A 26,854-nucleotide genomic window follows, 5' to 3' on the forward strand; every position below is an offset into this window, starting at 1 on the left:
CAGCCTCTCGTGTGGCTGGGACTACAGGCGCCTGCCACCGCGCCCGGCTAATTTTTGTATTTTTAGTATTTGGGGTTTCACCGTGTTAGTCAGGATGGTCTCGATCTCCTGACCTCGTGATCCGCCCATCTCGGCCTCCCAAAGTGCTGGGATTACAGGCGTGAGCCACCGCGCCCGGCTGGGAGTCTCTTTCTTTCTCTCTTTTTAACCAAAAAGAGATGACAAAACTAAGTTCAGGGGCCATGGAAAATGAAAAAGTCCTCTATATTGATCTGTGAAGAGAAAGTTATCAAGAGAAAGAGGTGAGGATGGAAGGATGAAGAGAGACAGACTGTGGGAAGAATCAGAAGGAATCCGCTGAGGCAGGGATGGGTGTGCCCATGTGTGCCTTGACGGGACTTCATCTTACAGACTGTTAAACTGTCACACAGAAACAGGCTTTCCACTGCTCCTCCCAGAGCACCATGCACAGGTTTCCAGTTCTTAGTGTGGCTATTTAAAGTAGAAAATCTGGGGGCTGGGTGAGGCCACTCACACCTATAATCCCAGAAGGCTGAGGCTGGGGGATTCTTGAAGTCAGAAGTTCAAGACCAACCTGGGCAACATAGCAACACCCACTGTCTCTACAAAAATGAAAAAACAAAAAACCAAACCAAAAGAAAAATCTGAAATTTCCATCTGGGGATTAAATTCTTTCTTTCTGGTGAGTAATCTAGAGATTCATGCATTCTTCAAGCAGCAGTTCCCAGAGCGATTAGGGAAGACGTATGGTCCGAATTTACGCATGCGCTGGGTGTGTTTTGGTTTTCGCTGGAAATTTGTATCTGTGTCTGGGCTCCCAAGAACATAAAGGTAATTGCCAAAGCAAGCAGTGATGTGGTGTGTTTATTTTCTTTTACTCTTCTAGGAACTCGATGCAGCTTTATATTTAATAAAATAGAGGTTGCATTATTGTAAGGGACTTTCATGCTTTTTAAGTTTTGTTTTTTTAAAACTGGCTTCCTCAAAGCCATTTCCTGGAGGCGTACTCATCCCTCAAGAAGTGTGTTGACTGTAACTATGATTCAATTCCAAGCACCAGTGCGGTAAGTCTGGAAACCCAGGAATCGCCGTCAGGGATCTGGGGCTTGGTCCAGCTCCCCAAAGGAAACTGCAGGTCAGATGTTTTGACTTGTTTTTTTTTGAAACGGAGTCTCGCTCTGTCGCCCAGGCTGGAGTGCCTTGAAACGGCTCACTGTAAGCTCCACCTCCCGGGGTTCACGCCATTCTGCCTCAGTTTCCTGAGTACATGGGACTACAGGCACCCACCACCAAGCCCGGCTAATTTTTTTTTTTTGTATTTTTAGTAGAGACGGGGTTTCACCGTGTTAGTCAAGAAGGTCTCGATCTCCTGACCTCGTGATCCACCCGCCTCGGCCTGCCAAAGTGCTGGGATTACAGGCGTGAGGCACGGCGCCCGGCCGCCAGATGTTTTGGTTTTTCATTTTATTTCTGGTTGCAGTCAGGTAGTTAAGTCCAGGGACTCTCTTGCCCTACTCCACCTCGGTCTCATTCCATTTCATTTCCGGGGCACACAACTTGGAAGTCTTTTTCTCTGGAAGAAGAAAAATTCAATGTAGACCCTTAGGAACAGCATCTTCTTAGAGGGAAGCCAGGGACTGGGCAGAGGTGGGAAGAAGAGAGGAGGCACACTCTTCTCAGGAAGGCTCCAAATTGAAGGATAGACGAAGGTTACCGTAATAATAGTGGGGCCTGACCTCACCCCGTTGGATTTTGTGCCTTGGCTTGCAGAGCATTAGGAGGTAGCCTAGTAGCATAAATTGCATTTCTAGTGGGCCCAGATAAAAGCAAAATAACGGATTGATTCAAGCTGATACTGAGTAGCAAAATTTTGGAAACAGTCAACAGTGCAAGTTTGTTGCAGGAGGCTGCCATGGGCGCGGCTATTCCACACATTACGGCGCGAGGCGAAAGCCTTAGTGGAAGCGCGTCCTGCGCGGGGTCGGGGACCCCGACTGCGCCTTGGCCCGGCCTTCGGTTCCGAGTCCTTTCCGTGTGTAGTCTCCCGGGGGTGGCGGCTCTGGGTGCGGGCACGGAGGCCCCAGGACCAGCTGCTGCGAAGACTCGGTTCTTTACGGCCCGGTTCCCACCCAGGTCTCGCGAGAGCGCAGGCGCAAGTGTCGCGATAAGTGGGCGCGGGCGGAGCGGAGGGAGATCCGAGCGGCGGCGGCAAGTGGGCTGCGGAAGACTGAGGTGAGCGGCCCGGCTTGCGCGGGCGGCGGGGTCCTGGGGTCCCGGGGGTCTCGGGGGTGACAAGGGCAGGGCCGAGGGCCCGGATCGGGTGTGCCCGCCAGGGTGGGGCACAAGGACCCTGGACCCCGTGCCTCAGGACCGCGCGCCAGCCCCGTCTCCCATGGGCGCGCTCTCCTCTCTGTGCTCTCCCCTCCTCTCCCCTCCTCTCTCCACTCCCCTGTTCCCACTCCGCTGTCCCCACTCCGCTGTCCCCACGCCCCACTTCGGGCTGTGCTGGGTACAGCGGGGCCCTCGCCTGGGTCTCCGCAGCCGTCCCTTGTGCCAGGGCGGGCGGCCGAGGGGCGCGTGCTCGTGGCCCCAGCTCCGGGGTCCGGGTGCCCCCCGTGGGGGTCCCCGTGCCCGCCGTGGGGGTCTCCAGGCTAGGGTGCCGGCGCGCCGAGGAAGGGGCCTGAGCTGGCGCCTGGTGGAGAAGTCGGGGCTGCAGGGACTCTTGGCATCCTGGTGGCTCGCGCGGGCCCGCTCTCAGGAAGGGGGCGTGTGGGCCCGGTTTCCCCTCGGGGATGGCAGGGGTCGCCCTGGTCTCTTCTGGGCAATGGAGGAATTGGGCTGTGGAGCCTCCCTGCAGGCGGGCCTTCCTCTGCGGGGCTCGCAGCCTGGGGAGCTCAGGGCTCTGCTTGCAGCAGGCCGAGGTTCTTGTTCAATGGAAACTCAGAAACTGTGCAGCTGCAGGAGTTCTACCTTTTGGTTGTTAAACGCGCTTGGCTGTTCCCCTCGTTAGGGCTGGTGGGCCGGCCTGCCGTGAGACCATCGTCAGCGCAGGTGTTAGGGGTGCAAAGTTCTTTGCTGCTGCTTGTCTTCAGCCTTCCAACGCCAGACAGACCCAAGTTCCCAATCTCCGTTCTGTAACTTTTTGAAGCTTCAGTTTCATCATCTCTAGAATCTGTGTAAAAAGACCTGATTCACCACCCTGTTAAGATTGAGCTTACAAATGTAGTGCTGGTCAACCTGCGGCCGCATTCCCATTATCTAGCAGTGGAAGACTTGAGGGATATTGACCCCATTCCCCACAACTTTGCAAGTAGATTTCACTCTCATGAGTTGACAGATGAGGAAACTGAAGTTCAAGAAGTCTCCGTGCTCGGAAATGTCAGATACCTTTCTTTCCGGTACCTAGTTGAAAATAGTAGTAGTACTTATTAATGTCACTAGAAATAAACAATGAAAATTAGCACAGCTGTGATGATCATCTTTACTGTCACTGTTGCATGCCTCATTTCTGATTCCCAGAGGCCAGACTTTTTAAAAAATTAATTATTATTATTTTTTGAAATGGTGTCTTGCTCTGTTGTCCAGGCTGGAGTGCAGTGGTGCGATCTCAGCTCACTGCATGCAACCTCTGCCTCCTAGGTTCAAGCAATTCTCCTGTCCCAGCCTCCGGAGTAGCTGGGATTACAGGTGTATACCACCACATCCGGCTTTAATAGAGACAGGGTTTCACCATGTTGGCCAGGCTGGTCTCGAACTCCTGACCTCAGGTCATCTGCCCGTCTTGGCCTTGCAAAGTGCTGGGATTACAGGCATGAGCCACAGTGCCTGGCCTTAATTAATTAATTAATATTTATTTATTTTGAGGCACAGTCTTACTCTGTTACCCAATCTGGAGTGCAGTAGTGCGGTCTCAGCTCACTGCAACTTCCACCTCCCAGGTTCAAGCGTTTCTTGTGCCACAGCCTCCTGAATAGCTGGGATTACAGGCACGCACCACCACACCCGGCTAGTGTTTGTATTTTATTAGAGATGGGATTTTGCCATGTTGGCCAATCTGGTCTTGAACTCCTGACCTCAAGTGATCTGCCTGCCTCCACCTCCCAAAGTGCTGGGATTACAGGCGTGAGCCATCCCACCTGGGCAGGAGGCCAGACTTTTTTGTGAGTGCTCCTGGTAGTTAGTTTCAGGCATCAGCTGACTGGATTCAGGAATTTCTAGAAACCTGGGAAAGCATCATTTTTGTTTCTGAGTGTGCCTGTGAGGGTGTTTCCAGAGGTGATGAGCTTGGGAGTCTGAGTGGACCAGGTGCTGAAGATCCACCCCCCAGTGTTGGGGGCACCATCCAAGAGCCTGGGGCCTGGAGAGGACAAAAACAGAAAAGGCGAATGTGTCCATCTGCCTGCGGGAGCTGGGATACACCCTTCTTCTCCTCTCCTCAACAGCAGCACTCCAAGCTCACCGGCCTTTGGTCTCCAGGACTCGTTCCAGCAGCTCCTCGAACTGAGAATTACACCATCGGCCCCCCTGGCTCTGAGGCCTTCAGACTTGGACTGTGTCACACTGCCAGGCTTCTAGGGCTCCAGCTTACAGACGGCCTGTTGTGGGACAGTCTCCCTAATCGTGTGAGTCTGTTTCCCTAATAATGCCCCTCTCGTGTGTCTGTCTCTGTCCTGTTGGCTCTGTCTCTCTGGAGAACCCTCTTACAGTGCTGTGGGAGGACGTGCCACCTGAGTGCTGAGCCCCACCTCTTGGGCGCCAGCTGTCCATCTGTGTGCAGCTGAGACTCAGTCGGTGGCTCGGTGGCGGGGATTTGGTGGCATGCTTTCTTGCTTCCATTTTTTGTCTGGTAAATTGGCAGCATGGCTCCCAGTTGCCTTTGAAGAATGTGGTTACAGACACTGGTGTATTATGGGCTCCAATGAGTGTTAGGGGAGTGGGGATGTCCAGAGGCCCCGCTGACTGCACAGCTGATGGCACGTAGAAAGGCTGGCCCTGACCAGTCCTTTGTCTGTTCCCAGAAGGAAAGCAACCATGGAAGACCTGGGGGAAAACACCACGGTTTTATCCACCCTGAGATCTTTGAACAACTTCATCTCTCAGCGGGTGGAGGGAGGATCTGGACTGGATATTTCCACCTCGGCTCCAGGTTCTCTGCAGATGCAGTACCAGCAGAGCATGCAGGTGAGTGGCATGTGCCTGGGTGGGAGTCTTCTCTGGGGAGACCCCTGGGCCCAGGCAGGGCCTGTTCAAGTCTTCTGTAGTTGAGGTGGGTCAGTATTAGCTCAGCCTAGAGACCAGCTGCTCATCTTCCAGGCCTCACTGTGGCCACTCCTCGTTTTGGGGCAGTAGCTGGAGGCTAGTTGGGGCCCTGAGCCATCCTGGCTCGAAGGCCTGCCTTGTTAGCACCCTGAGTGGGCCTGGCGCTCAGCATTACATTCACACAAGTGCACCCACAGACCCTGGTGACAGGATGGGAAAGCCAGTTCGTTCATCTAATTGAGGACAGAACCCAAACTGCCTGGGAGTGTGAGCAGCAGGACCGTCGGGAAGGCTGTGTCGGAAACACGGTGCGGGAGTGCCTGGCAGCCCAGAGACAAAGCCACAGCCGTGAGCAGAAGGACGGGATGTTTTGTGGTCTCAGGCTGTAGAGGGCCATTTTCAGATTTTGGGGTGATTTTTACGGATTTCTTCTATAAAATAGTTGTATTTGGTTTCGTTACAAGTTCTTGGGGGATTGCTCACTGTAGACACAACTGCAGAGGACTCAGGTCTCCTGAAGGACTTCAGGATCCAAAGAGTGATGGGCCCAGCCCCACGTGGGGCTGGGATAACGGGGCCCCCGAGTGGTGGGGAGTGGAGTGCTGGGGAGTGCTGGCAAGGAGTGTCTCCAGCCTTGCCTGGGCCCTGTGGCTGCACAGGCTCCTCTAGACCCCTCTGCCTGGACCCTCTTTCCCAGTCCCTGCTGCAGGCCCCAGAGCCATTCTGTAGTCCTGTGCCCGTTAGAGGAGGCTCTGACTTCCTGCGCTCTCAGAGCCCAGATGAGGCCCTGCTGCATTTGGTAAAGCTGTGTGTGTGTGCATTTGTTTTGTTGCATAATTGAATTAATATGTGTTTATTAGAATGCTAGCTTGTGACTGGATGTGGTGGCTCACGCCTGTAATCCCAGCAGTTTGGGAGGCCGAGATGGGCGAATCACGAGGTCAGGAGATCGAGACCATCCTGGCTAACACGGTGAAACCCTGTCTCTACTAAAAATACAAAAAAATTAACCGGGCGTGGCACCTGTAGTCCCAGCTGCTCGGGAGGCTGAGGCAGGAGAATGGTGTGAACCCGGGAGGCGGAGCTTACAGTGAGCCGAGATCGCGCCACTGCACTCCAGCCTGGGCGACAGAGCGAGACCCCGTCTCGAAAAAGAAAAAAAAAAAAAAGAATGCTGGCTGCTAGCTTGCTTACTGCCGTTTCTTCATGAGGACAGTTTTGTATTCTGAGATTAGGTCACATATATATGTGTGTGTATGTATATATGTGATATGTATACGTAAATGCTCTTTTATGAAATTATGAAGGTAATAGATGGTTGTTGTTTTTATCACTGGCAAAATTAGAAGTTGCCAACTCTGAACTGGTTGTGGCGGCTCATGCCTAGAATCCCAGCACTTTGGGAGCCTGAGGTGGGTGGATCACTTGAGGTCAGGAATTTGAGACCAGCCTGACCAACTTGGTGAAACCCCATCTCTACTAAAAATACAAAAATTAGGCGGGTGCGTACACCTGTCATCTCACCTACTCGGGAGGCTGAGGCAGGAGAATCGCTTGAACCCAGGAGGCAGAGGTTGCAGTGAGCTGAGATCACGCCACTGCCCTCCAGCCTGGATGACAGAGTTGGCAACTCTGGTCTGAAATGCTGTAATTTCCTTGATGCAAATGTCTGGGACCTCTCGGCCTATCTGTCAAAGCTTTGGGATTCTAGTCTGTCTTGGACCTGCGAGGCCCCCAGTGCTCACTGTTAAGGGCCTCTCGGTGAGGGGATCAGTGATGGGGTGCGGTAGTCAGAGCGAGGTGGCGAGCAGAGTGATGTCGGTGAGCCCAGCCTTGGTCCCTGGCCCCTGTCACATCCCGTTTCTGGACTTTGTTGTGGTTCTTTCTCTCCTGCTGAGCCCCCGGCATGGCAGAGAGGGCCTGGAGTCCATGGCAGGCCGGGGGAATGTGTGCTGTCTGGTTTATCACACATCTGTGTTGATTTAATGTAAGGGCAAGCTTTCAGTTGCTGTCTTTCAGTTGTAGTTAGCTCCAGGCAGAGGTGGCACACGGATCAGGTGTGTCTGGGACTCCTGGTCCCTGCCGGTCGTGCCCCCTGCAGGTGGGGTGCCCACCCTTCTCGAGAGGCTCAGGTTTGACTGCAGACACAGAAGTGAGACCAGGAAGGCTGCTGAGTTGGAAGGGCAGTCTTAGGAATGCCCAAACAGCGGCAGCTGGGAATCGAGACACGGTAACATAGTAAGAAAGGAAGCGTGGGCTTGGGCCACCAGAGAACACAGGTGGGAGGACAGCGAAACTTCCCTCCCCCGTCCCGGGCTTTCCTAGCCTTGGCATGCTTGGCATTTGGGTTGGGTAATTCTTTTTTTCTCAGGACTTTCTTGTGCATTGTGGGCTGTTGAACAACATCCCTGGCCTCTACCCCCTGGATGCCAGCCAGCAGCACACACATATGACCACCCTTCTGTGACAGTCAGGTGTCTCCAGACAGTGCCAGATGTTCTCAGGGGCAAAACTGGCCCCCATTGGGAACCACCACTTTGGTGCTTATCAAACTTTCACGTGCATGTGAACGCCCTGAGAATGTGTTTAAAAAGAAGTTTCTTTTTTTCTTTTGGAGACAGGGTCTTACTCTGTCATCCAGGCTGGAGTGCAGTGGTATAATGTTGGCTCACTGCAGCCTCCGTCTCCTGGGTTCAAGTGATTCTCCCACCTCAGCCTCCGGAGTAGCTGAGATTACAGGTGCGTACCACCATGCCCGGCTAATTTTTGTAGTTTTGACTAGAGACAGGGTTTCACCATGTTGGCCAGGCTAGTCTCGAACGCCTGACCTCAAGTGATGTACCCACTTTGGCCCCCAAACTACTGGGATTACAGGCATGAGCCACTGTGCCTGGCCTAGATTTTTTTTTTTTCCAAGACGAACTCCTGCCCTATCACCCAGGCTGGAGTGCAGTGGTGTGATCTTGGCTTACTGCAACCTCCACCTCCTGGGTTCAAGCATTTCTCCTGCCTCAGCCTCCTGAGTAGCTGGGATTACAGGTGTGCACCACTACGCCGGCTAATTTTTGTATTTTTAGTAGAGACGGGGTTTCCCCATGTTAGCCAGACTGATCTCGAACTCCCGGCCTCAAGTGATCCACCCGACTTGGCCTCCTGAAGTACTGGGATTAACAGGCGTGAGCCACTGCGCCCAACCTAAAGAGAAGATTCTGATTGAATACATCTGGGGTGTAGCCTGAGACTCTGCATTTGTTAAGTGCTGAGAGATGCTGCACTGCAAGGCTCTGGGCTATATGAAGAGTTGGTGACTCTGCCTTTTCCTCCAGCTGAGCAGGTCGTACCCAAAGGCCGACTCTGGAACTGTTTGGCAAGTCTTCTGGGGCTCTGTGAGGCTCAGCTCACCTGTAATCACTAGCCCTGTGTGGTAGGCAGGCTTCTGAGAGGGCCCCCAGATTCCAGGCTCTAGTGCACACTCACCTTCCTACTGCCTCCCAGGTTTGAGTCGATACTGACTAGGTATCATTGTGGGATTGTGCAAATGTAATTAAGGTCTCAGATCTGTTGACCTTGAGATAAGGAGATTACCTGGGTAGACTTGATCCACTCCCTGGGTGGGCTTGATCTGCTCACCAGAGCCCTTTAAGTCTCAGTCCAGACATCTGAGGCAGAGCAGTCAGAGACATGGCAGGAGCGGGATTTTACAAGGGAGATTGGACGTGGTTGATTTTGGAGAGGGAGAGGTCCATGTGGCAAGGGATGTGGGCAGCTCCTAGGAGTGGATGGCCGTACTGGGCTGGCAGCTGGTCGGGAAGGAGACCTCATTCTCCATCCCCGTGAGCTTGTGAGAGGATGCTGAGCTCCACCTGAGAACACGTCCTGGTCGACTGCATTGATTTTTAGCCTGGGAGACCTTGTTCAGAGAACGCAGCCACCTACGTCTGGACTTCTGACCCACAGAGCCATTGGCTGATAAATAAATGGGTGACATTCGAGGCCATTGCGTTCACTAATATGCTTAATGTCATCTCAAAAGACGTCTTCCTCTTTCTAAGCTTTTTCACCTTCCCACTGCCTGCCACTCCCCGGTTCCCCAGCCTGGGGCCCGGTAGCTGGGGCACATCAAGACTTAGCACAGGGCCTGTGGGAATGGGTGCTCAGAGATGTGTCCGCTGCACTGAGTCACTCAACCTTGTTTGATGCAGTCACTGAGCATTCCGTTTTTCTTTGGGTATGTCCCTCTCAGCTGGAGGAAAGAGCAGAGCAGATCCGTTCGAAGTCTCACCTCATCCAGGTGGAGCGGGAGAAGATGCAGATGGAACTGAGTCACAAGAGGGCTCGAGTGGAGCTGGAGAGAGCGGCGAGCACCAGTGCCAGGAACTACGAGGTGGGTTCACGTGGGGCAAGGGTCAGCCCAGCCAGCCACTGAAGCAAGGGGACTGTGCACCGTGCCTGCCAGGTCGTAAGAAATCAGATCCTAGTACCTGGGAGCAAGAGGGCTGTGCACGGTACCTGCCAGGTTATAAGAATTCAGATCGCAGCCCCTGGGAGCAAGGGGGCTGTGCATGGTACCTGCCAGGCTGTAGGAAATCAGAACCCAGCTGACTGGAAGCCTGACATGCCCTGTGTCACGGTTGCCAGGACATTCCTTCTGAGGCCACGCATGCTGTGGGGCAGGTATTGGTTATGCTTGCTGTCCTAGAGGAGGATGGCATGAAATGGGAACACTTGCTGTGTCTGTTCAGTGAGGCTGCGGTGCCGGCACAGATTCCTTTGTTGGGTCTCCTGGTTTCCTCTTCCCTCTGGAAGAATTGGAATGCAGGTCTGACAGAAATGCCGAGTGGTGTAGGAGGGACAGGCTTAGGAGGTCACGGGGTGGAACAGGGTCCTGGTCCATGCTGGGCCTTTGGGTTGGAGGGCCCTAGCGAAGGGTGCCGGCCTCAGTGGTGGCTGTGTGTTGCTCCTGGCTCACCCAGGGCAGCAGGGAAAACACCCTGTCCTTGGGGAGGGAATTAGGTTTCCACTGAGTGTGTGAATTCCCTCTGCTCTGATGAATAGCGCTTTGCCAGGGTTTCGGTCAGTGCTGATCAGTTGTGGAAATGTTGCCAAGGTTCAGGCAGAGTATTGGGCGGGAAGTCTCCTTGGCCTGTGTGCCCTCTTTCGGCGGGTCGATGTCTAGCCCCTCCCTGGCATCGTGCGGTTTGTTCACACACTCTCCTAGGCCCTAGAAAAATAGCTCATGTCTTCCGGAGTGTGATGCTGGTTGGATTCCTTGCCCCTGGCCTGCAGATCCTGGCTGTGGTGCGTTGTGTGGGCTCAGTGAGCCTGAGGTGCCATGGGGTGGGGGCCACAGCCTCAGGCTTGGCTCCATTGCTGCTTTGAGAGCTGTTTTCCCTGAGAGGTGGGGCTTTTGCTCATGGCCTGGTTGGGTCCTAGGAGGGACAGTCCTGGAGGAATTGGTGGGAAGGGGAGGGAGAGGCCACAGGAATCTCCCTAACTATTGAGGTTCCCTTGTTAGGGGTGGAGAGGTGGCACCAGGTCATTAGTTTGGAGGCAGCGTGCTCATGGCATGGCTGTGGCTCTCAGGCAGGAGGAACGGAGTGTGCAGCTGTTGGAGTTCCTCTGGGGCCGAGAGTCCCTGAGGGCAGGGCCCACCTGACTCCGCCCAGGATCTCCATTGTGTGGCGCAGCTTATGGCATTTTATGGGTACTCACAAATGTTGTATTGAGGGAGGAGTCATTGTAGGGTCTCCGGGGGCCCTTTCTTGGGGAAATCCAAGAATGCAGGTGAGTGAGCTTACACTTGGGGCTCCTTGCTGAGCTCCAGCCACCTTCTAGCAGGACTTTCCTTCCTTGCCCACAGACACAGCTGCACAGGACCCCAGGAACAGTTGGAACCAGTAGTCTTCCAGTTGTTCCTTGGAGTTCCACCTGGAAATACCTATTAGGGGTTGAGACCTAAGTGTCTGAAGTCCAGCAACCTGCTGGCTGCCCTGTCTGCACTAGGACTGGCAGTCCCGGGCCTGGTGCCCCATCTGGCTGTGATGGTGCTGAGCGGAGCCCCGTGCCAACCCCAGCTCCTGTTCTGCATCACAGAAGAGTCTCTTGGTTGTTGTGAGGCAGCCCTTGCAGCTCACAAGGGCTAGAGTCCCTCCGAGGTGCGGGTCAGCCTCTCTCAGAAGGCAGCCACCTCTGTCACACCTCTCCTGGGCTTTGGGCTGGAGTACCCCAGATGAGGACAGCGCAAGCTCATACTCCTCCCTGGGCTCAGGGGGAGTGCTTGGAGCTTCCCGAGGAAGGCAGGGCAAGAGGGTCCCAGAGTGCTGGGCTCCATCAGGACTCACCGCCTTCACCTCCTGGGACTCTCGTACCTGGCAGTGAACTTGCAGGGCCTGCGGGTCATTAGAGTCAGGAGGTCTGAGCGTGCTTCTTGGTTATGTCCCATCCCAACCAGTGAGAGCCACGCAGCCTCCCCAAGGCCAGTCGGGGGGGGGTGGCTCTGGAGGTTTGTGTGAGATGGTGTGCATGTGTGGCAGATTTGAGCCCAGTGTAAACTGCTTCTGTCCGCAGCCTCCTGCTCACGCCACCTGTCTCTGCCCCCATCGGCTGCTCGCTGGGGGAGTGCCAGCTCATTTCAGTGCCGGCCAGAGTGAAGTTAGACAGGATTTGCTGGTGCTGTGAAAGCTCAGCTTCTCCCCAAGGTCAATGCTGAATTGTAGATTTCCCGTGCTCCCTCTCCCTGCAGAGGCAACTGCTGAGCAGACGGTGTGATGAATGTGTGTGTGATCTGTGCCAAGTGCCCGTCCTGGGAGCCCTGACTTTGCACAGTGCTCACCGTCATGGCGCCTCAGCGGGGGTGCCGGCACTGGAGCTGGGTCCCAGGTTCCATCCTGGTTCTGCCGCTGACTTGGCTGATGCGTCCTGCTCGCCTCTTTTTTGCGCCTCGGCCTGTTCTGAGAGAGGTGTGGGGGTGAGGGCTCCCCGCTGACCCTCCCGTGGGTGGCACATGGCATCTGACTCTTGCTCTCTTGACAGCGCGAGGTTGACCGCAACCAGGAGCTCCTGACGCGCATCCGGCAGCTTCAGGAGCGGGAGGCTGGGGCGGAGGAGAAGATGCAGGAGCAGCTGGAGCGCAACAGGCAGTGTCAGCAGAACCTGGACGCTGCCAGCAAGAGGCTGCGTGAGAAAGAGGACAGCCTGGCCCAGGCCGGCGAGGTGAGCGGGGCCTCCGCTCTGCGGGGACTGCCCTCCTGGCACTGTTTTCCTGAGGAGAGGGAATGCATGCTCTTGTTCACCACTGCAGCGCCGCGCCTGTGTTTTTAATTGTGCTTCCCACACGGACAGCTGCGTTTTTTGCATAGTTGTAATCAGTGGAAGTATTAATTTTCCATTCTATAGTTCTCAATTAAAAAGTTGAGCACTTGGGCTGGGCGCGGTGGCTCATGTTTGTAATCCTAGCACTTTGGGAGGCCAAGGTGGGTGGATCACCTGAGGTCGGGAGTTGGAGACCAGCCTGGCCAACATGGTGAAACTCCATCTCTACTAAAAATACAAAAATTAGCTGGGCGTGGTGGTGGGCGCCTGTAGTCCCAGCCACTCGGGAGGCCGAGGCAGGAGAATCGCTTGCACTGGGGAGGTGGAGGTTGCAGTGAGCTAAGGTCACGCCATTCCACTCCAGCCTGGGCAACACAGTGAGACTCTGTCTGGGAAAAAAAAAAAAAAAAGTTAAGCAGTTTTTTTGCATTTGTAATTATGAATTTTGAAGGCTGATGAATCCGTTTTTTGTTGTTATGGACTTTTAGTGTGTTTGTGTTCACTTGTGTATCTATGCAGCCCTCGCTTCTGTTGACTTTGGACAGACCCCTAGGCCTGGGCTATAAGATCCCCAGCGATGGCGGTCTCTGTAGCGGTTGTTCTCAGAGCCCCGGCTGAGGACTCCAGTTTCCCTGCGGCCTTCCCTGTCGTGGATGGTGGTCTTTTCTGGAAATAGCTGTTGTTTCGTCAGGAGGCTTAAGTAGGCACGAATGGATTTGCATTTCTTTGACTATCCGCAAGGTCTACAGGCATCTGATGGTGTCGGGAGAATTGCCTCTGAACCGGAGCCTGTGTGAACCACAGTCCTGGTGAAGGTTGCTTGCATTGTAGAAACAGCCTGGATGTGGGCGCTGGTGGAAATTGGAATCTTCTGACCTCTCCTGTCCTTTTTCTGTGAAGATCAAGATTGCTGGTGCCAAGTGGAGACATGCAAATCTGCTGGCATAGGGGTGGGGGTGGGGTGGGCGTGCAGCAAGCGTCCTGGAGGGGTCCAGAAACTGGCCCTGCGTCCTTTCTGTGGGTGGTGCTGGGGAAGCGTGTTGAGGTTGTTCCCCCATCTGCTTCTGGAGGGAACGTTGGCAGGAAAGGAGGTGTGATTGGCCTCCGAGAAGCTGCTCTTGCCTTGCCCGTGCTCTGGGTTCCAGTTCCTGTGTGCTGGGCTGTGCTGGAGGTGGGTCAGACCCTGTCCCCGCTGTCTGTGGGCACCTGCGGTTCCATGGGGGAGGGTGAGTCGTGCCCAGCACTCCACGCGGGGCAGAGGAGTGGGAGACTGCAGGAGCCGCTGTGTGGTGCCCAGTGGGGTGGGGCCCCGTGAGGGGAAATCGCGCTGCTGCAGGCGCTGCTGCTTTGGCCTGTCACGTCTAAGCTAGGGTGGCAGCTCCTCAGGGCAAACCCTCCTGCTCACTAAGCCTTGGCTGCCTTCTCCTGTCACAGGGCCCTGATTGTCAACCTCCTTACTCTGGAATTGTCTTACGTGCCTCTTCCTTGCCAACTGTCTGTCGTCCCCTACAACACAGGTGCCCCTGCGGGCAGGTGGGCTCGGCCCTGCATCCGGCCTGGTCCCGGCATCCGGTGTGTATTAGTTGAGTTCAGAAGACCTCTGGGAGGATGTGTTTATTGTTAGTATGTTTTTAATACCTTCTTTTTTGACTCCCAGGTTAATGCTTCACCATTGGGTGAAGTAAACTGTACCCGTTGTGGGTGTTCTGGGAGCACACCGCCCCCATGCGCGCCTTCCCAGAGCGTCGTGGGGTGGACAGCAGTGATAGGGTTCAGCGGGCTGAGCTGGCCACGGGTTCTCAGGAACAGGGAAATGAGTGCTGTGACCTCCTTGTTTGCGGAGGGTGCCACCCAGCCAGGCCCACCCAGGTCGTTTGCTGTGTGAGTTTGCCATTGCCCTGCCCTGGGGGCATGGTCCCCAGAGCTGACATCACGCCCATGTGTTTCCCTGTGTTAACTTACAGTGATGCTTCTCAGGGTCTGTCCGGCTTCTCACATTGGCTCGGCCCACATGCTCTTTCTCTGAGGACACCTAGGGTTTTCTGAGCTTTTCCAGAGGGTTAGGGTCCTCAGAAGGTTGCCTGGTGAGGGTGGTCAGGATGAAGCGTGGCGGTTCTGTCACGCGCAGGTTCCATGCTGTCAGGCAGACCTGGTGTCCTGGAGGCTGCCAGAGAGGCTGTTGGCTTTGCCTCCCCAGGGGCGCTCCTGCCTGTGCTATGCGCTCCCCTTCCAAGCGCACAGCCTCCCCAACAGCTACCGCCTAGCCCCCTGCACAGCCTCCGTCTTTGTCCTGTTGGTTGGCCAGTGCCTTGCTGTTGTTCGAGGGCGATGTCATTAGCAAACAGCCGGCATAGTAGCATTGGGGTGGCTGGGGAGGGACGACAGGAGCCACTATTGGAGGGAAGACCAAAATGATGGTGTGGTGGGTATGTGGATGCCTGATGGGACTTTGGGAGCATGCAGCACTGGCACAGAGACTGCCAGGTGCCAGGCCTGAGAGTCCAGGCCCATCTTGGCTGGTGAGGACTTTTGCTTCTGAAGCCGCCTCACCAAGCTTCCTTTCCAGGGGCCCTGGCTGGGGCCTGGGTCTCCTCAGTCAGCTCCTGCATGGCTCGTTGCAGGCTCTGGGCTGTGCTGCTCTGCAGCGCCAGGAGGAGGGTGGGCCTTGCGTGTGAGTGCCTGCCTGGACCCGCATCCTCCAGAAGGAGGTGACTCTGCCCCCTGGCCCTCTGCTCCTCTGCTCCCCTTGTCCCCCTCGCCTGCTTGCCGTCTGTCCCCCTACCCTCTGTCCCTCTGCCTGATGCCCCTCTGCCCCCTATTCCTCTGCCCCTCTGCCTCCTGCTTGGTTGTAGCATGTGGGTGGTGCCTGTCCGCTCTTCTCACCTCCATGTGCTCCTTCCATACATGGGCTCTACTCACTGAGTGGCTCTCTGGCCCCCTCTGCTTTTAGACCATCAGCGCACTCAAGGGGAGGATCTCGGAACTGCAGTGGAGCGTGATGGACCAGGAGATGCGGGTGAAGCGCCTGGAGTCGGAGAAGCAGGAGCTGCAGGAGCAGCTGGACTTGCAGCACAAGTGGGCGGGGCCAGGGTGTGGGGTCGGGGGTCGGGCCACGTGTTGGGGCGTGCACGCCACCTCTCTCTTGGTGGCTGGGTGGGTTGTGGATGCACTCCCGGGTGCTGTCCTAATTCACAGACAGTCAAGAGGGGCAGACGCTGAGGCCTCTGGAGCCAGGACCATGAGCCCAGAAAGTGTCCTGATGTTCCTGGAGCAAAATGGGGGCAGCAACTTCCTCCTCCTCCTTCTTAGAGAAGGGCTCCTGCAGAGCTAGATTTTACTTTATTTTTTGTGACAAGGTCTCACTCTGTCGTCCAGCCTGGAGTGCAGTGGCACCCAGAGTAACTGGGACTGCAGGCATGTGCAGTACACCTGGCTGATTTTTTTTTTTTGAGATTGAGTCTCGCTCTGTCACGCACGCTGGAGTACAATGGCACCATCTTGGCTCACTGCAGCCTCCGCCTCCTGGGTTCAGTGATTCTCCTGCCTCAGCCACCGAGTAGCTGGGATTAGTTTTGCACCTGGCTAATTTTAAAAAACGTTTTGTAGAGATGGCCATCTCGCTTTGTCACCCAGACTGGTCTTGAGCTCCTGGCCTCAAATGATTCTCCTGCTTCAGCCTCCTGGAGTGCTGGGATCCCAGGCTAAGCCACCGTGCCCTGCTGAGGGCTAGGTTCAGAGGGCAGCGCCATGTGCCTTGGCGGTAGAGGGGGCGCTGCTGGGAAGGGGTGTCCAGGCACAGGGCTGGGCTCAGCCGAGGTACAGACGGGAGAGCCTTGTCTGGAGGTGTGGTCAGGAGACTGGGCATCTTCTTTAGACTTGGAACCTTCCCTCAGCAAATGCTGTTTTAGTAGAGTTCTAGTTTCGTAGTGGAGAGGAGAGGTCATTCCTGGGTGGGGCCCTGCCGCAGCTGCACCAGGGCTGGGAGTTGCTGCAGGCAGGTGAGAGCTGGGGGTGCCACTGCTGGAGAGGACCTTGCAGGTGGCCTGGGCTCACTATGCACCCTTCCGAATGAGCAGCCTGAGGCCGCAGAGACAGCCCGCAGGGGCTGGGGCCTGGGACCTTCGGGTACCCGTGCAGTGGAGTGTATGTGTGGGGGGTCTGTGCCGGAGGGGGGGTCCTGAACCTTGGGGTGGGAATGAATGTGCGTGGGTCTGTGCTGGGGCGGGTCTCAGGCTGAGGAGAATTGCTGGCCTTGCCACATGCCTGTTTCTGTATGTGATGTATTTTTCTTTCAATAGAAAATGGCAGGAAGCCAATCAGAAAATCCAGGAACTCCAGGCCAGCCAGGAAGCAAGAGCAGACCACGAGCAGCAGATTAAAGTGAGTCGCTCTGTGTCAGGGGCCTTGTGGACATCCCTGTGGTGGCCTTGACTCACCTGCTCCTGTTGGCCTTTCTGCGCTGGTGCCGAGCTCCGTGGGCCTCCTGTGAGGTTCGCTTCTGCCCTGTGTGCTGAGCACCGTGCTGGGCACCAGCGATGCCGTGGTGAATGAGGCAGATGCTTCTGCTCTCAGGGAGCGTGTATTTTAGAGGAGGGAGACTGACCACAAACACGAAGAGGAAATGTCCGTGTGTGTGATGACGTCAAGTGCTGATGAGTGTGCGAAGAAGATACAGGCATAGAGAGGTTGAGAAATCTGCCCACAGTTGCACAGCTGGAGCTGGGTCTCTCAGGGCGTCTGCCTCAAGCTCAGGCTGTGCCATTTCCCTGTGGAGGATGGGCCAGGGAGATGCTGACTCCGGATCCCTCTCCTGCCTCTTGTTGCCTGGAGAGCAGCCTCCAGACCCTGTGCTCTGGCCCCTGTGCACCCTCACCTCCACGCTTCACACCAGCTCTTCCTGGCTGCAGAGCTGACCGGCACCCCCAACCTAGCTTCTGCCGCGTCCCCTCCCAGTGGTGTTCCCTGGCCCCTCGCAGGCCTCAGCCCACCTCTCAGGATTGGCTGGCTGGCAAGGCGATGAACTGTGTTAGTGTTTGTCAAATGGCCGGCTGGTTTGGTTGTGGTTTCACACTCTGCCTGTTCAGTGACTTGCTGCTCACAGATGCCAGCTGTCTGTGTCCCAAGGGGCCTGGGTACCGTCCGCAGAAGCCTGTCCTCACTGACTGAAAGACTGAGCCCTTACACATGTGCTACTAGAGCATCAGAAGTGGGCTTGACATGGGAGGAGGGGGGTGTTTTCCCATGGAGTGCCATCCTGGACCAGACCTGAGATAGACTTTTGCTCCTGGAGAGTTCCCTGAGGCCAGGTGGGGAGCACAGCAGCTCTGCGGTGTGCGGTGTGCATGCCAGCTCCCAGTGTGCAGGGGGCTGGGAGGACGGTGCTGGGAAGAGCTGCCCTGGAGTGGATGCTGAGGCTCAGTATTGGAAGCAGCTTCCAGGCCTCTGGTGTAGCCCGGGAAGGCCTCCCACAGGGGAGTCCTGAGGCATGGAGGCTGCTGAGGACCTGGGAACAGTTTAGCGGAGGAACTTCGTGACCTCAGTGACTTTAATTTTTAATGGATGGTATTTTCTAGAGCAGTTTTAGGTTCACAGCAAAATGAGCAGAAGGTAAAGCTCATTTGTACCCCCTGCTCCACCCACCACCACACACACACAGCCTACCCTGGTAGAGTGGAGCGTGTGTGACGGTGATGAACCTGCCCTGTGTACCCCCTGCTCCCCTGCCCCCCACACAGCCTCCCCTGGTAGAGTGGAACATGTGTGATGGTGATGAATCTGCCCTGTGTACCCCCTGCTCCCCACTCCACGCACACACAGCCTCCCTTGGTAGAGTGGAGCATGCGTGACGGTGGCGAACCTGCCCTGTGTACCGCCTGCTCCCCCCACCCCAATGCACACACACACCCAGCCTCCCCGGTAGAGTGAAGCATGTGTGACAGTGATGAACCTGCCTGGACACATCAGTGTCATGCAGAGTCCACGGGTCCCGTGAGGGTCACTCTTGGAGTGGGACAGTGTATGGTTTGGGCAAATGTAAAATGTCCTATATTTGCCGTTAGAGTGTCACACAGAAAAGTTTTACTGCCTAAAAATCCTCTCTGCTCCCTCAGTCAATCCCTGCCTTTCCTTCTGAGCCCCTGACAACCCCCGCCTTTCCGAGAACGTCCTGTGGTTAGATCCTGCAGTGCGTGTAGCTGTTGCACACCGGCTTGTTTCTCTTAGCCATGTGTGTGTGATTTTCTCCAGGTCTCTTCGTGGCTCATTTTCCTCTTCTCTGTCCCTGGCCTCCATCAGGATCTGGAGCAGAAGCTGTCCCTGCAAGAGCAGGACGCTGCGATTGTGAAGAACATGAAGTCAGAGCTGGTGCGGCTCCCTAGGCTGGAACGGGAGCTGAAGCAGCTGCGGGAGGAGAGCACGCACCTGCGGTGAGGGGTCGCGGGGGATGGGGCAGCCGCCTTGAGTGAGTCTGGGTTTGTGCGCATGGAGCCCACCGTGCAGACGCTGTAGGGGCAGGGCTCCCGGGCTCTTGGCCTTCTCCCTAGGGTGTGTGGCTATTTGAGTGACTCTTTGTGGCACTGCCAGGGAGATGAGAGAGACCAACGGGCTGCTCCAGGAAGAGCTAGAAGGGCTGCAGAGGAAGCTGGGGCGCCAGGAGAAGATGCAGGAGACGCTGGTTGGCCTGGAGCTGGAGAACGAGGTGAGGGCCTGTGTGGTGTGCGGTTCCTGTGGGTGTCCTCTGCCCTGTCTGGAGGAGCCTCGGTATTGTGGTCACACCGACAGCTGCTCACCTACAAGATGGAGGCTGCTGTGATGGGGTGGGAGGCAGAATCGTGGTCCCCAGAGAGTTCCCTGCCTCATCCCCAGAGCCTGTGAACACAGCACCTTCTGTGGCAGGGCGAATGAGGTCACTGGTCTGCTGGCCCACGGCGGGGACGGGCTCCTGGGCCATCCTGGCGGCTCAGAGTGACGTGAGAGGGACTTGGCAGCTCTTGCTGGGTGTGGAGATGGAGGAGGGGCCACAAGCCAGGGAATGTGGGCGCCTCTGGAAGCTGGAAAGAGCAGGGAAGTGAACTCTCCACCGGAACCTGCAGAAGGAAAACAGCCCTGTCGTCACCAGGATTCCAGCCTGGAGAGACCCATTTTGGATTTCTGAACTAAAGTACTGTAAAATAGTACATTTGTGGGCTTTTTTTTTTTTTTTTTTTGAGATGGAGTCTCGCTCTCTCCCCAGGCTGGAGTGCGGGGGCACGATCCTGGCACACTGCAACCTCCGCCTCCCAGGTTCAAGTGATTCTCCTGCCTCAGCCTCCTGAGTAGCTGGGATTACAGGTGTCCGCCACCACACCTGGCTAATTTTTGTATTTTTAGTAGAGGTAGGGTTTCACCATGTTGGCTGATGGTCTTGATCTCTTGGAACTCGTGATCCACCTGCCTCTGCCTCCCAAAGTACTGGGATTATAGGTGTGAGCCACCACACCCGGCCGGGATTTTTAAATATTAAAATTTTTTTTGTAGAGACGATATCTCCCTGTGTTGCCCAGGCTGGTCCTGAACTCCTGGGCTCAAGTGATCCTCCTGCCTTTGCCTCCTGAAGTGCTGAGATGACAGGCGTGAGCCTCTGTGCCGCACCAATTTGTGGTGTTTGAAGCCACTTAGTTTGTGGTGATCTGTTTCGGTTGCAGCAGGGAACTGGTACAGAGGGTGAGTCAGAGTGCAGGCGACACTGTGAGCACCAGGGCTGGCGGGGCCCTGTGCTGGGGGTCTTCTGCCTCCACTGTGGCACTTGGTGGGAAGACGTCAGTGCTGGAAAGCATCCTGCAGTCATGTTGCAGGCAGAGGAGGAGACAGGTTCAGAGAAGCTCCCTCTCTTGCCTGGTGCACAGCAAGTTTGGTCCAGAATTTAGGCCTTCTGGCCCCTGCCCGGGTCCTCTGTCCTTCACGCCACTTCCCTGTGGCCACAGCCGCTCGCCTCTGTGCCTGGCACACCTGTGCCGCCTTTCTCGGGTGGTTGTGTGGCCTGGCAGGAGAGCAGACTCCATCTGCAGCGCTCTGCAGCTGCCCACCTGTCAGGCTGGCCACTTGCAGAGTCCGCCTTGGGTGGTGTGGGTCTCTGCCCTCTTCAGAGCTGCGATACAGCCAGAGTCCTTTCGGGGCCTTGGCCCTGTGACCCACGGTGAGGCGGCTCCCTGCCAGCGGGGGTGTCCGGCAGGGACTCTTCTCTCAGGTGCTGGGTTCTATAGGAGCTTAGCCTGAAAAGACAGCTCCCACGCGACATCCTTTTTCTCTCTGGCCGCCGTGTAATTTATTGTTTGATGGTTGAAGAGTTGGGGCTCTCAAGCTACACTCCGTGGTTGGGTGCTTGGTCCCTGGGCCAGCTCCTTCGCCGCCCTGCCCGTCTCCCCATCTGCGCTGCTCTGCGTCCCTGGGCCGGCTCCTTTCACTGCCCCGTCCGTCTCCCCATCTGCGCTGCTCCGTGTCCCTGGCCCGGCTCCTTCGCCGCCCTGTCCGTCTCCCCATCTGCACAGGGAGGAGCGGTGCTGGTGCCTGCCTCGTCGGGACTGTGAGGCTCACTTGAGTCTATGTGAAGTGCTCAGAGCAGTGCCTGGCACGTAGTGAATGTTCTGTAGCGTTGGCTGTTGTATAGTTACTAGTCAAGCACGTGCCTGCGCGTAGGAGGGGCTCTGAGAATACCTGACTGACTTGCCGAGTGGAGCGTTGATAACAGCACGGTGCTCGGCACTGGGTGGAGGTGAAGCGAGGCCAGAACAAAGGCACAGAGTCCCTGCTCTCAGATTGCTTCCATCCTGGAAGGGCCATGAGACCTCTTTGGGGTGCTGCTCAGCATGGGACAGGTGTGTGACACAGGGGCACGCTGGCCTGTAGGCAGTGATGTCACCTTCCTCCATGCTCCAGGGTGGCTGCCCTCCTCTCCTGGGGCCTGTTGGTCCTGGTCTGCTGTTTGATGGGGGGAAGTTTGGCTCCAGGACTGAGTCTGTCTGCTCCAGGGCCTGGCTCCCTAAGGAGCCTCTGGAAGATGGGGGAGGGGTGAGTCCTCATGGCTCGAGCACCTGAGGCTGCTCCCTGGGGCACAGTCAACCCCAGGATCATTTCTGGGGCTGTCTGCCTTCTCCCTCCACAGCCATACGTTGCATTTAGCTTGCTGGGGTGTGTACTTGAATTTACAGGGCCAGGAAGGAGTGAGGCAGGAAGCGCCAGTGTGGCTTCTGCAGTTGGGAAATAATAACCCGGCTGCGTCCGGGCAGATTTGGAGCATGTAGCACTCAGCTCAGAGGTGAGGGCAGGCTCTCCGGAGAGGTCAGGGACTTAGCGCCGTGGTCGTTGTTGTCAGTCTTATGTGATAATCCTGTGGCAGGCAATGATGGGGTCCTTGCTTTTGTTGTCTTTTCAGAGGCTGCTGGCCAAGCTGCAAAGCTGGGAGAGACTGGACCAGACCACGGGCCTGAGCATCAGGTAGGGAGGGGCAGGTGCCTCCGGGGTCCCGCCTTCTCTGAAGGGTCGCCAGGGAAGAGCAGAGCCAGCCTCTGGCACCCTGGCACTGTCTCCAGCCAGGCATCTCTGTGGCTGGTGGGGGGCGTTTGTCCCGGCTGCTCAGGTTTAATGAGGCCTTTCTCAGCGGGTGGGGCAGTGGAGCCGAGGGACTCATCCTGCTGAAGCCTTAGTAACATCTTCATTGAGAAGCAGAATATCCACAGCAAACCAGTGGCAGGCATCTGATTGCCCTGCATTGTGGGCTCTGTGAAAAGACTCTTTTTGGTGTATACTGAGGAAGTAATTGCTTTTGGGGGAAATCATTCATATTAGGGAACTGTAACCAGTGGAGATGAACTGAGTTTTTAGAATTAAGAAAAACCCACCGTATTAGGCTGTTCTTGCTTTGCGGTGAAGAAGTACTGGAGACTGGGTAGTTATGAAGGGAAGAGGTGGAATAGGCTCACGCTTCTGCAGCTGTACAGGAAGCGTGGTACTGGCATCTGCTTGGCTTCTGGTGAAGCCGCAGGGAGCTTTCAGTCGTGGCGGAAGGTGAAGGGGGAACAGGCACGCCTCGTGGCAAAAGCAGGAGTGAGAGAGTGTGCGAGAGAGAGAGAGCGAGTGTGAGTAGTGTTGGGAGGGAGGTGCCACACACTTCTAAATAACCCGATCTCATGAGAACTCCCTGTCATGAAGACAGACCCAGGCTGTGAGGGATCCGCCCACGATCCAAACACTTCCCACCGGGCCCCACTTCCAGCACTGGGGATTACACTTCAACATGAGGTTTGGGCAGGAACACAGATCCAAATGGTTCTCACCCACCATAGTGGAAGACGATTGTCTGGTTCTTGTAGCAGCCTCTTCAGCCAGTCTGTGCCAAGCTGAGTGCCAGCATGTGGGTGGAGGGATGTGGGGTGGAGCTGCCGGGGGACCACCCTGGGTGCTGGGGATGGCATTCTTAGAGGGCAGGACCGTTCCCAGGTCTGGTCCTGTCTGTCTTGCTCCATCCATCCCAGGGCCCTGCGCTCATCTTTCTCCAGCAGCTGCTCAGTTGGCCCCTGCCCTTCAGCCGCTGGGTCCCTGCAGGTGACCGCCTCCTGGCAGCTCTGGTCTGGACCCCTCTGCGTGGTTGCCCTGTGTGCGCCAGGTCTCCAGGAGGTACAGGAGCGGTGCTTTTGAAGGAGCCATCGGAGCCCGGGGCTTAGGGCCTGTGGTGCTGGTGCCGAGGCAGCCTCTTGTGTTTGCTTGTGAGATTTCAAGGCTTCCCGCTTCTTGCCTGTCTTTCCTGATGCTCTTGGAGACTAAGCTGAGAATGAGACTGTCTGAAAGAGCTATCTTTGACCACAGCGTCCGACTGCTAGTCCTGGGCTCCACTACCTTCTCATCAGCATTACTGGCTTCAGTTCTCTGTCACCTAAAAGTGCCCTTTCATTTTCTTTGAGCTTTGCTAAGTCAGAGCACGGCCCGGGCTGCTGTCTCCTCTTGAGCTCCACCTGTAGAACACAGGCTTCTGTAGGGCCGCCTCAGTGGGGCCTAAATGCTTTGTGCTTCTGTCTGTTCTCTGGGCTTATTAATTGCTTGGAAGGTGACCCTTCTGCTTCTAGGAATACTCTGGCCAGATGAAACCTTTGTGACTTCTTTCCTGTGAAGGGACATCAGAGGCCCCCACGTGCCTGAGGGTCTGGCCCTGTGGGAGGGTCAAGTGTGCAGTTTGCCCTGGAGCACTGGGTGTCAGTCAGGCATGTAGCCCTGGCGCAGCTGGCTGCTGTCTCTGGCTGGTTACAAAGTACTGCTGCTCCTTTCGGCCCTGTTCGCGCATCTGAGCGCCCTGCCTGGGTGTGGCTTGTGTGAGGGCGAACTGGCCTGGGGGTGCTGCCTGGGTGTGGCCAGTGTGAGGGCAAGCTGGCCTGGGGGTGCTGCCTGCCTGTGTGTTCTGTATTCACTCTGCCCTCCCTGGTGGCCAGGCCCTGGATGAGGGAGAGAAGGGGTTGGTCTGCAGGACTGGTGGAGGTGGGCTGCCTGTGCCAACCACCGGCTTAAAAGTGGACGGGAGGCAAGTGGAATGCATGTGTGGTGTCCTGCAGCTTTGATGAGGAAAACAGATAGTGCTTTGGAGGCTCGATTCAACCCACCCTCCCACTCCTCGCAACAGTAAAACCGGTGTCAAGTCACTGTGCTGCTCTGGGCCAGTGTTCCCTTTATTGAAAGGGAGACATGGAGCTCTTCTCCCCCACTGCGTGTGAAAATCCGACGCAATCCTTTGTTTGTGGAGGGCCCTGTGAGTTGGAGAGGGCTGGTGTGAGCGTCCTCTCTGAGCAGCCGGAGGCTGATGGCCAGGAAGGTGGATGGAACCGTCCTCGCTGTGGGGGTCGACTCCTGGTCTCCTGCGTTGGCCTTGGCCGTGGGCCTGGTAGAGGGCAGGTTTCCTCATGTGCTGGGTTGCCTGCCGTGCCTGGGCCCCTTCAGGGCTCCCGCCGCTCACCGCGTTGTGCTCCACAGGGCGGTTGTCTGAGTGTGGTCTGCATCAGGGCCTGATCTCAGGTGACTCACAGTCGACATCAGTGGGGGTGCTGCTTATGTCGCAGTCCATGGGAATGCAGGCTGGCGGTCCTGAATACGGCTCATAGAATCACCGGGATGGTTTGGTAACCGTGTGCATTTCTGGCTGTGCACAGTGGCTCACACCTGTAATCCCAGTGGTTTGGGAGGCTGCAGCTGGGGGATTGCTGTAGCCTAGATGTTTGAGATCAGCCTGGGGAACGTAGTTGAGACCCTGTTTGTACAAAAAAAAAGAAAAAATTATCTGTGCTCAGTGGTGCGCACCTGTAGTCCCAGCTACTCAGGAGGCTGAGGTGGGAGGATCACCTGAGCCCAGGAGGTCAAGCTGCAGTGAGCTGTGACTGCACCCCTGCACTCCGGTGACAGAGTGAGTCCCTGTCTCTAAAACACAAAAACAAAAACCAAAGTGCATTTCTGGGTAAGCCCCGCATGCCCTGAGCTTGCTTTTCTGATTGTAGGGACCAGGTTTGGGCAGGTCTTATGATTTTGGAAGCCCATGTCTGGCAACATTGAATGTGGTGATGAAGTGGGCAGCAGGGACACAGATGTGGTGAGAAGCTGGGACCGTGGGGGCCATGGGGGCCACAGGTGCCACAGGTGCCACAGCTGCCACTTGTGGTCCCCATGGGAGGGCTGAGTGCACTTGCCGTTCGTGTGTGGAGACATGTGTGCCTCTGTGGGCGAGCTCAGGGATCCCCCTCCTCCCAGCCATGGGGACCTGAGGTGACATCAGATGTCCTGGAAGCAGAGGACTCTGTGGCTGGGAGTGCCCTGGGCCTGTGCCGGCTGGGCTGGCGTCTGCGTGCCTCCGGGCCCATGCTGTGTTGGGATTTGGGGCCTGCCGAGGCCCCGGCCCCGTGGGTGCAGAGGAGCTGCTGCCACTAGGTGGCGCCCCTGCCTTGGTGATCCTTCCCACAGCGGCTTCCCTTGGGTCTCTCTGGCCTGGTGGACCTGCTGTTGTCCCACCATGGGACTTGCTTGCTGACACCGGGGTTTTGGTCGATGGGGATGTGAGGGGCCTCTGGCCGCTGTTCCTGACTGCCTTCAGGGGGTGCTTCTGGCTGACCCATGCTTGCCTTGTTTCTGACTGGTGTGTTGGGGCCCTCAGGCCCGTGGGCTGTGAGATCCTGGCGTTGAGGCCAGACGTCCTCTGCGCGGGCCCTTCCCTAAGGACAGGGTGCTGATGTCCTGCAGTCCTCAGAGGGCTCTTCAGCCTCGCCCCGGGCTTGGATGAACCTTGGCTGAGCCCTAGGGGAGAGTGGCCTGGTCACCTTCTTCCCCATGTGGGGCTTCTTAGGTCTTAGGAGAGGAGGCTGGGTGAGTTGGCTGGGGTGAATCAGTGAAACCATGGGAAGACCCTGTGGCACGAGGTCCTTATGTGTCACACAGGCCTTGGCACATGTGACATGTGCAGCACACGGGGTCATGCGGGCTGGGGGCATATTAGTTTCTACGACTTTGAAGTCACAGGCAGGGAGGGACACAGTGTGTGTGGATGAGCCTGCGTGAACACACGTGGGAAAGGGCAGGATGCCAGTGCCGGGAGTGTGGTGTGGACACCCTCACCCTTAGGGTGTTGGGAGTTGGGCTGAGGGAGTTAGCAGCAGTGCGAGGCGTGTGTCTGGAGGCAGCGATGTGATCAGCTTGGTCTCCCAGGAGCATGATCTGTCTTGGGGAATGATTTGTGGGTGAGGAAAGTGGATGCCAGCACACAGCTTTTGAGGTATGTGTCAATCTAGGCAAGACCTCAGGGGCACAGGAGGAGGAGGAGGAGTAATAGAGAGAGGCCAGTGGGAAAGATGGCGTGAGGCTGGAGGCCATCTGGAAATGCAGGGTGCTTCTCTTTGGAAAATCACCTGTTTCAGTAGAATGAAAGGGGGTGCAGGCCATCTCTGTAGGAGAGCAGCACAACCATTTGTAACAATCCAAAACTTGTTTGTGATTGGAAATTCTCAGCAAGCTAGGAAGAGAAGAGAAATTCCTCAACCAGGTAAAAGACACCTGCAGAAAACTACAGCTGATATAATACAAGGTGAGACTGACTGCATCCCTGACACGGACACCAGGCAAGATGTCTGTTCCCATCATCCCTTTTTGCACTGTGCTGGAGATCTTCAACATCATAGTTAGGGAAGCAAAAAGAAAAGATGGACAGACTGGAAAGGAGAAAGTAAAACTGTACCTGGAGACATCATAATTATCTATAGAAATT

General features: G+C 56.2%; 1 protein-coding gene across 1 annotated transcript; it reads left to right on the forward strand.

Moving 5' to 3' along the window:
• Positions 1–2,182: 2,182 nt before the first annotated feature.
• LOC105537352 (mitotic spindle assembly checkpoint protein MAD1-like) lies at positions 2,183–25,191 on the forward strand. Its single transcript, XM_011976932.1, has 10 exons — positions 2,183–2,253; positions 5,043–5,202; positions 9,524–9,664; positions 12,313–12,492; positions 15,542–15,666; positions 16,890–16,971; positions 18,886–19,016; positions 19,174–19,288; positions 22,001–22,062; positions 25,101–25,191. Exons 2-10 carry the CDS (start codon positions 5,053–5,055, stop codon positions 25,153–25,155), a joined length of 1,041 nt encoding a protein of 346 aa, XP_011832322.1. The 5' UTR covers positions 2,183–2,253; positions 5,043–5,052; the 3' UTR covers positions 25,156–25,191.
• The last annotated feature ends 1,663 nt before the right edge of the window (positions 25,192–26,854 follow it).

This window comes from Mandrillus leucophaeus, unplaced genomic scaffold (genome assembly GCF_000951045.1).
Source record: "Mandrillus leucophaeus isolate KB7577 unplaced genomic scaffold, Mleu.le_1.0 Scaffold171, whole genome shotgun sequence".
NCBI classification, from domain to species: Eukaryota; Metazoa; Chordata; class Mammalia; order Primates; family Cercopithecidae; genus Mandrillus; species Mandrillus leucophaeus.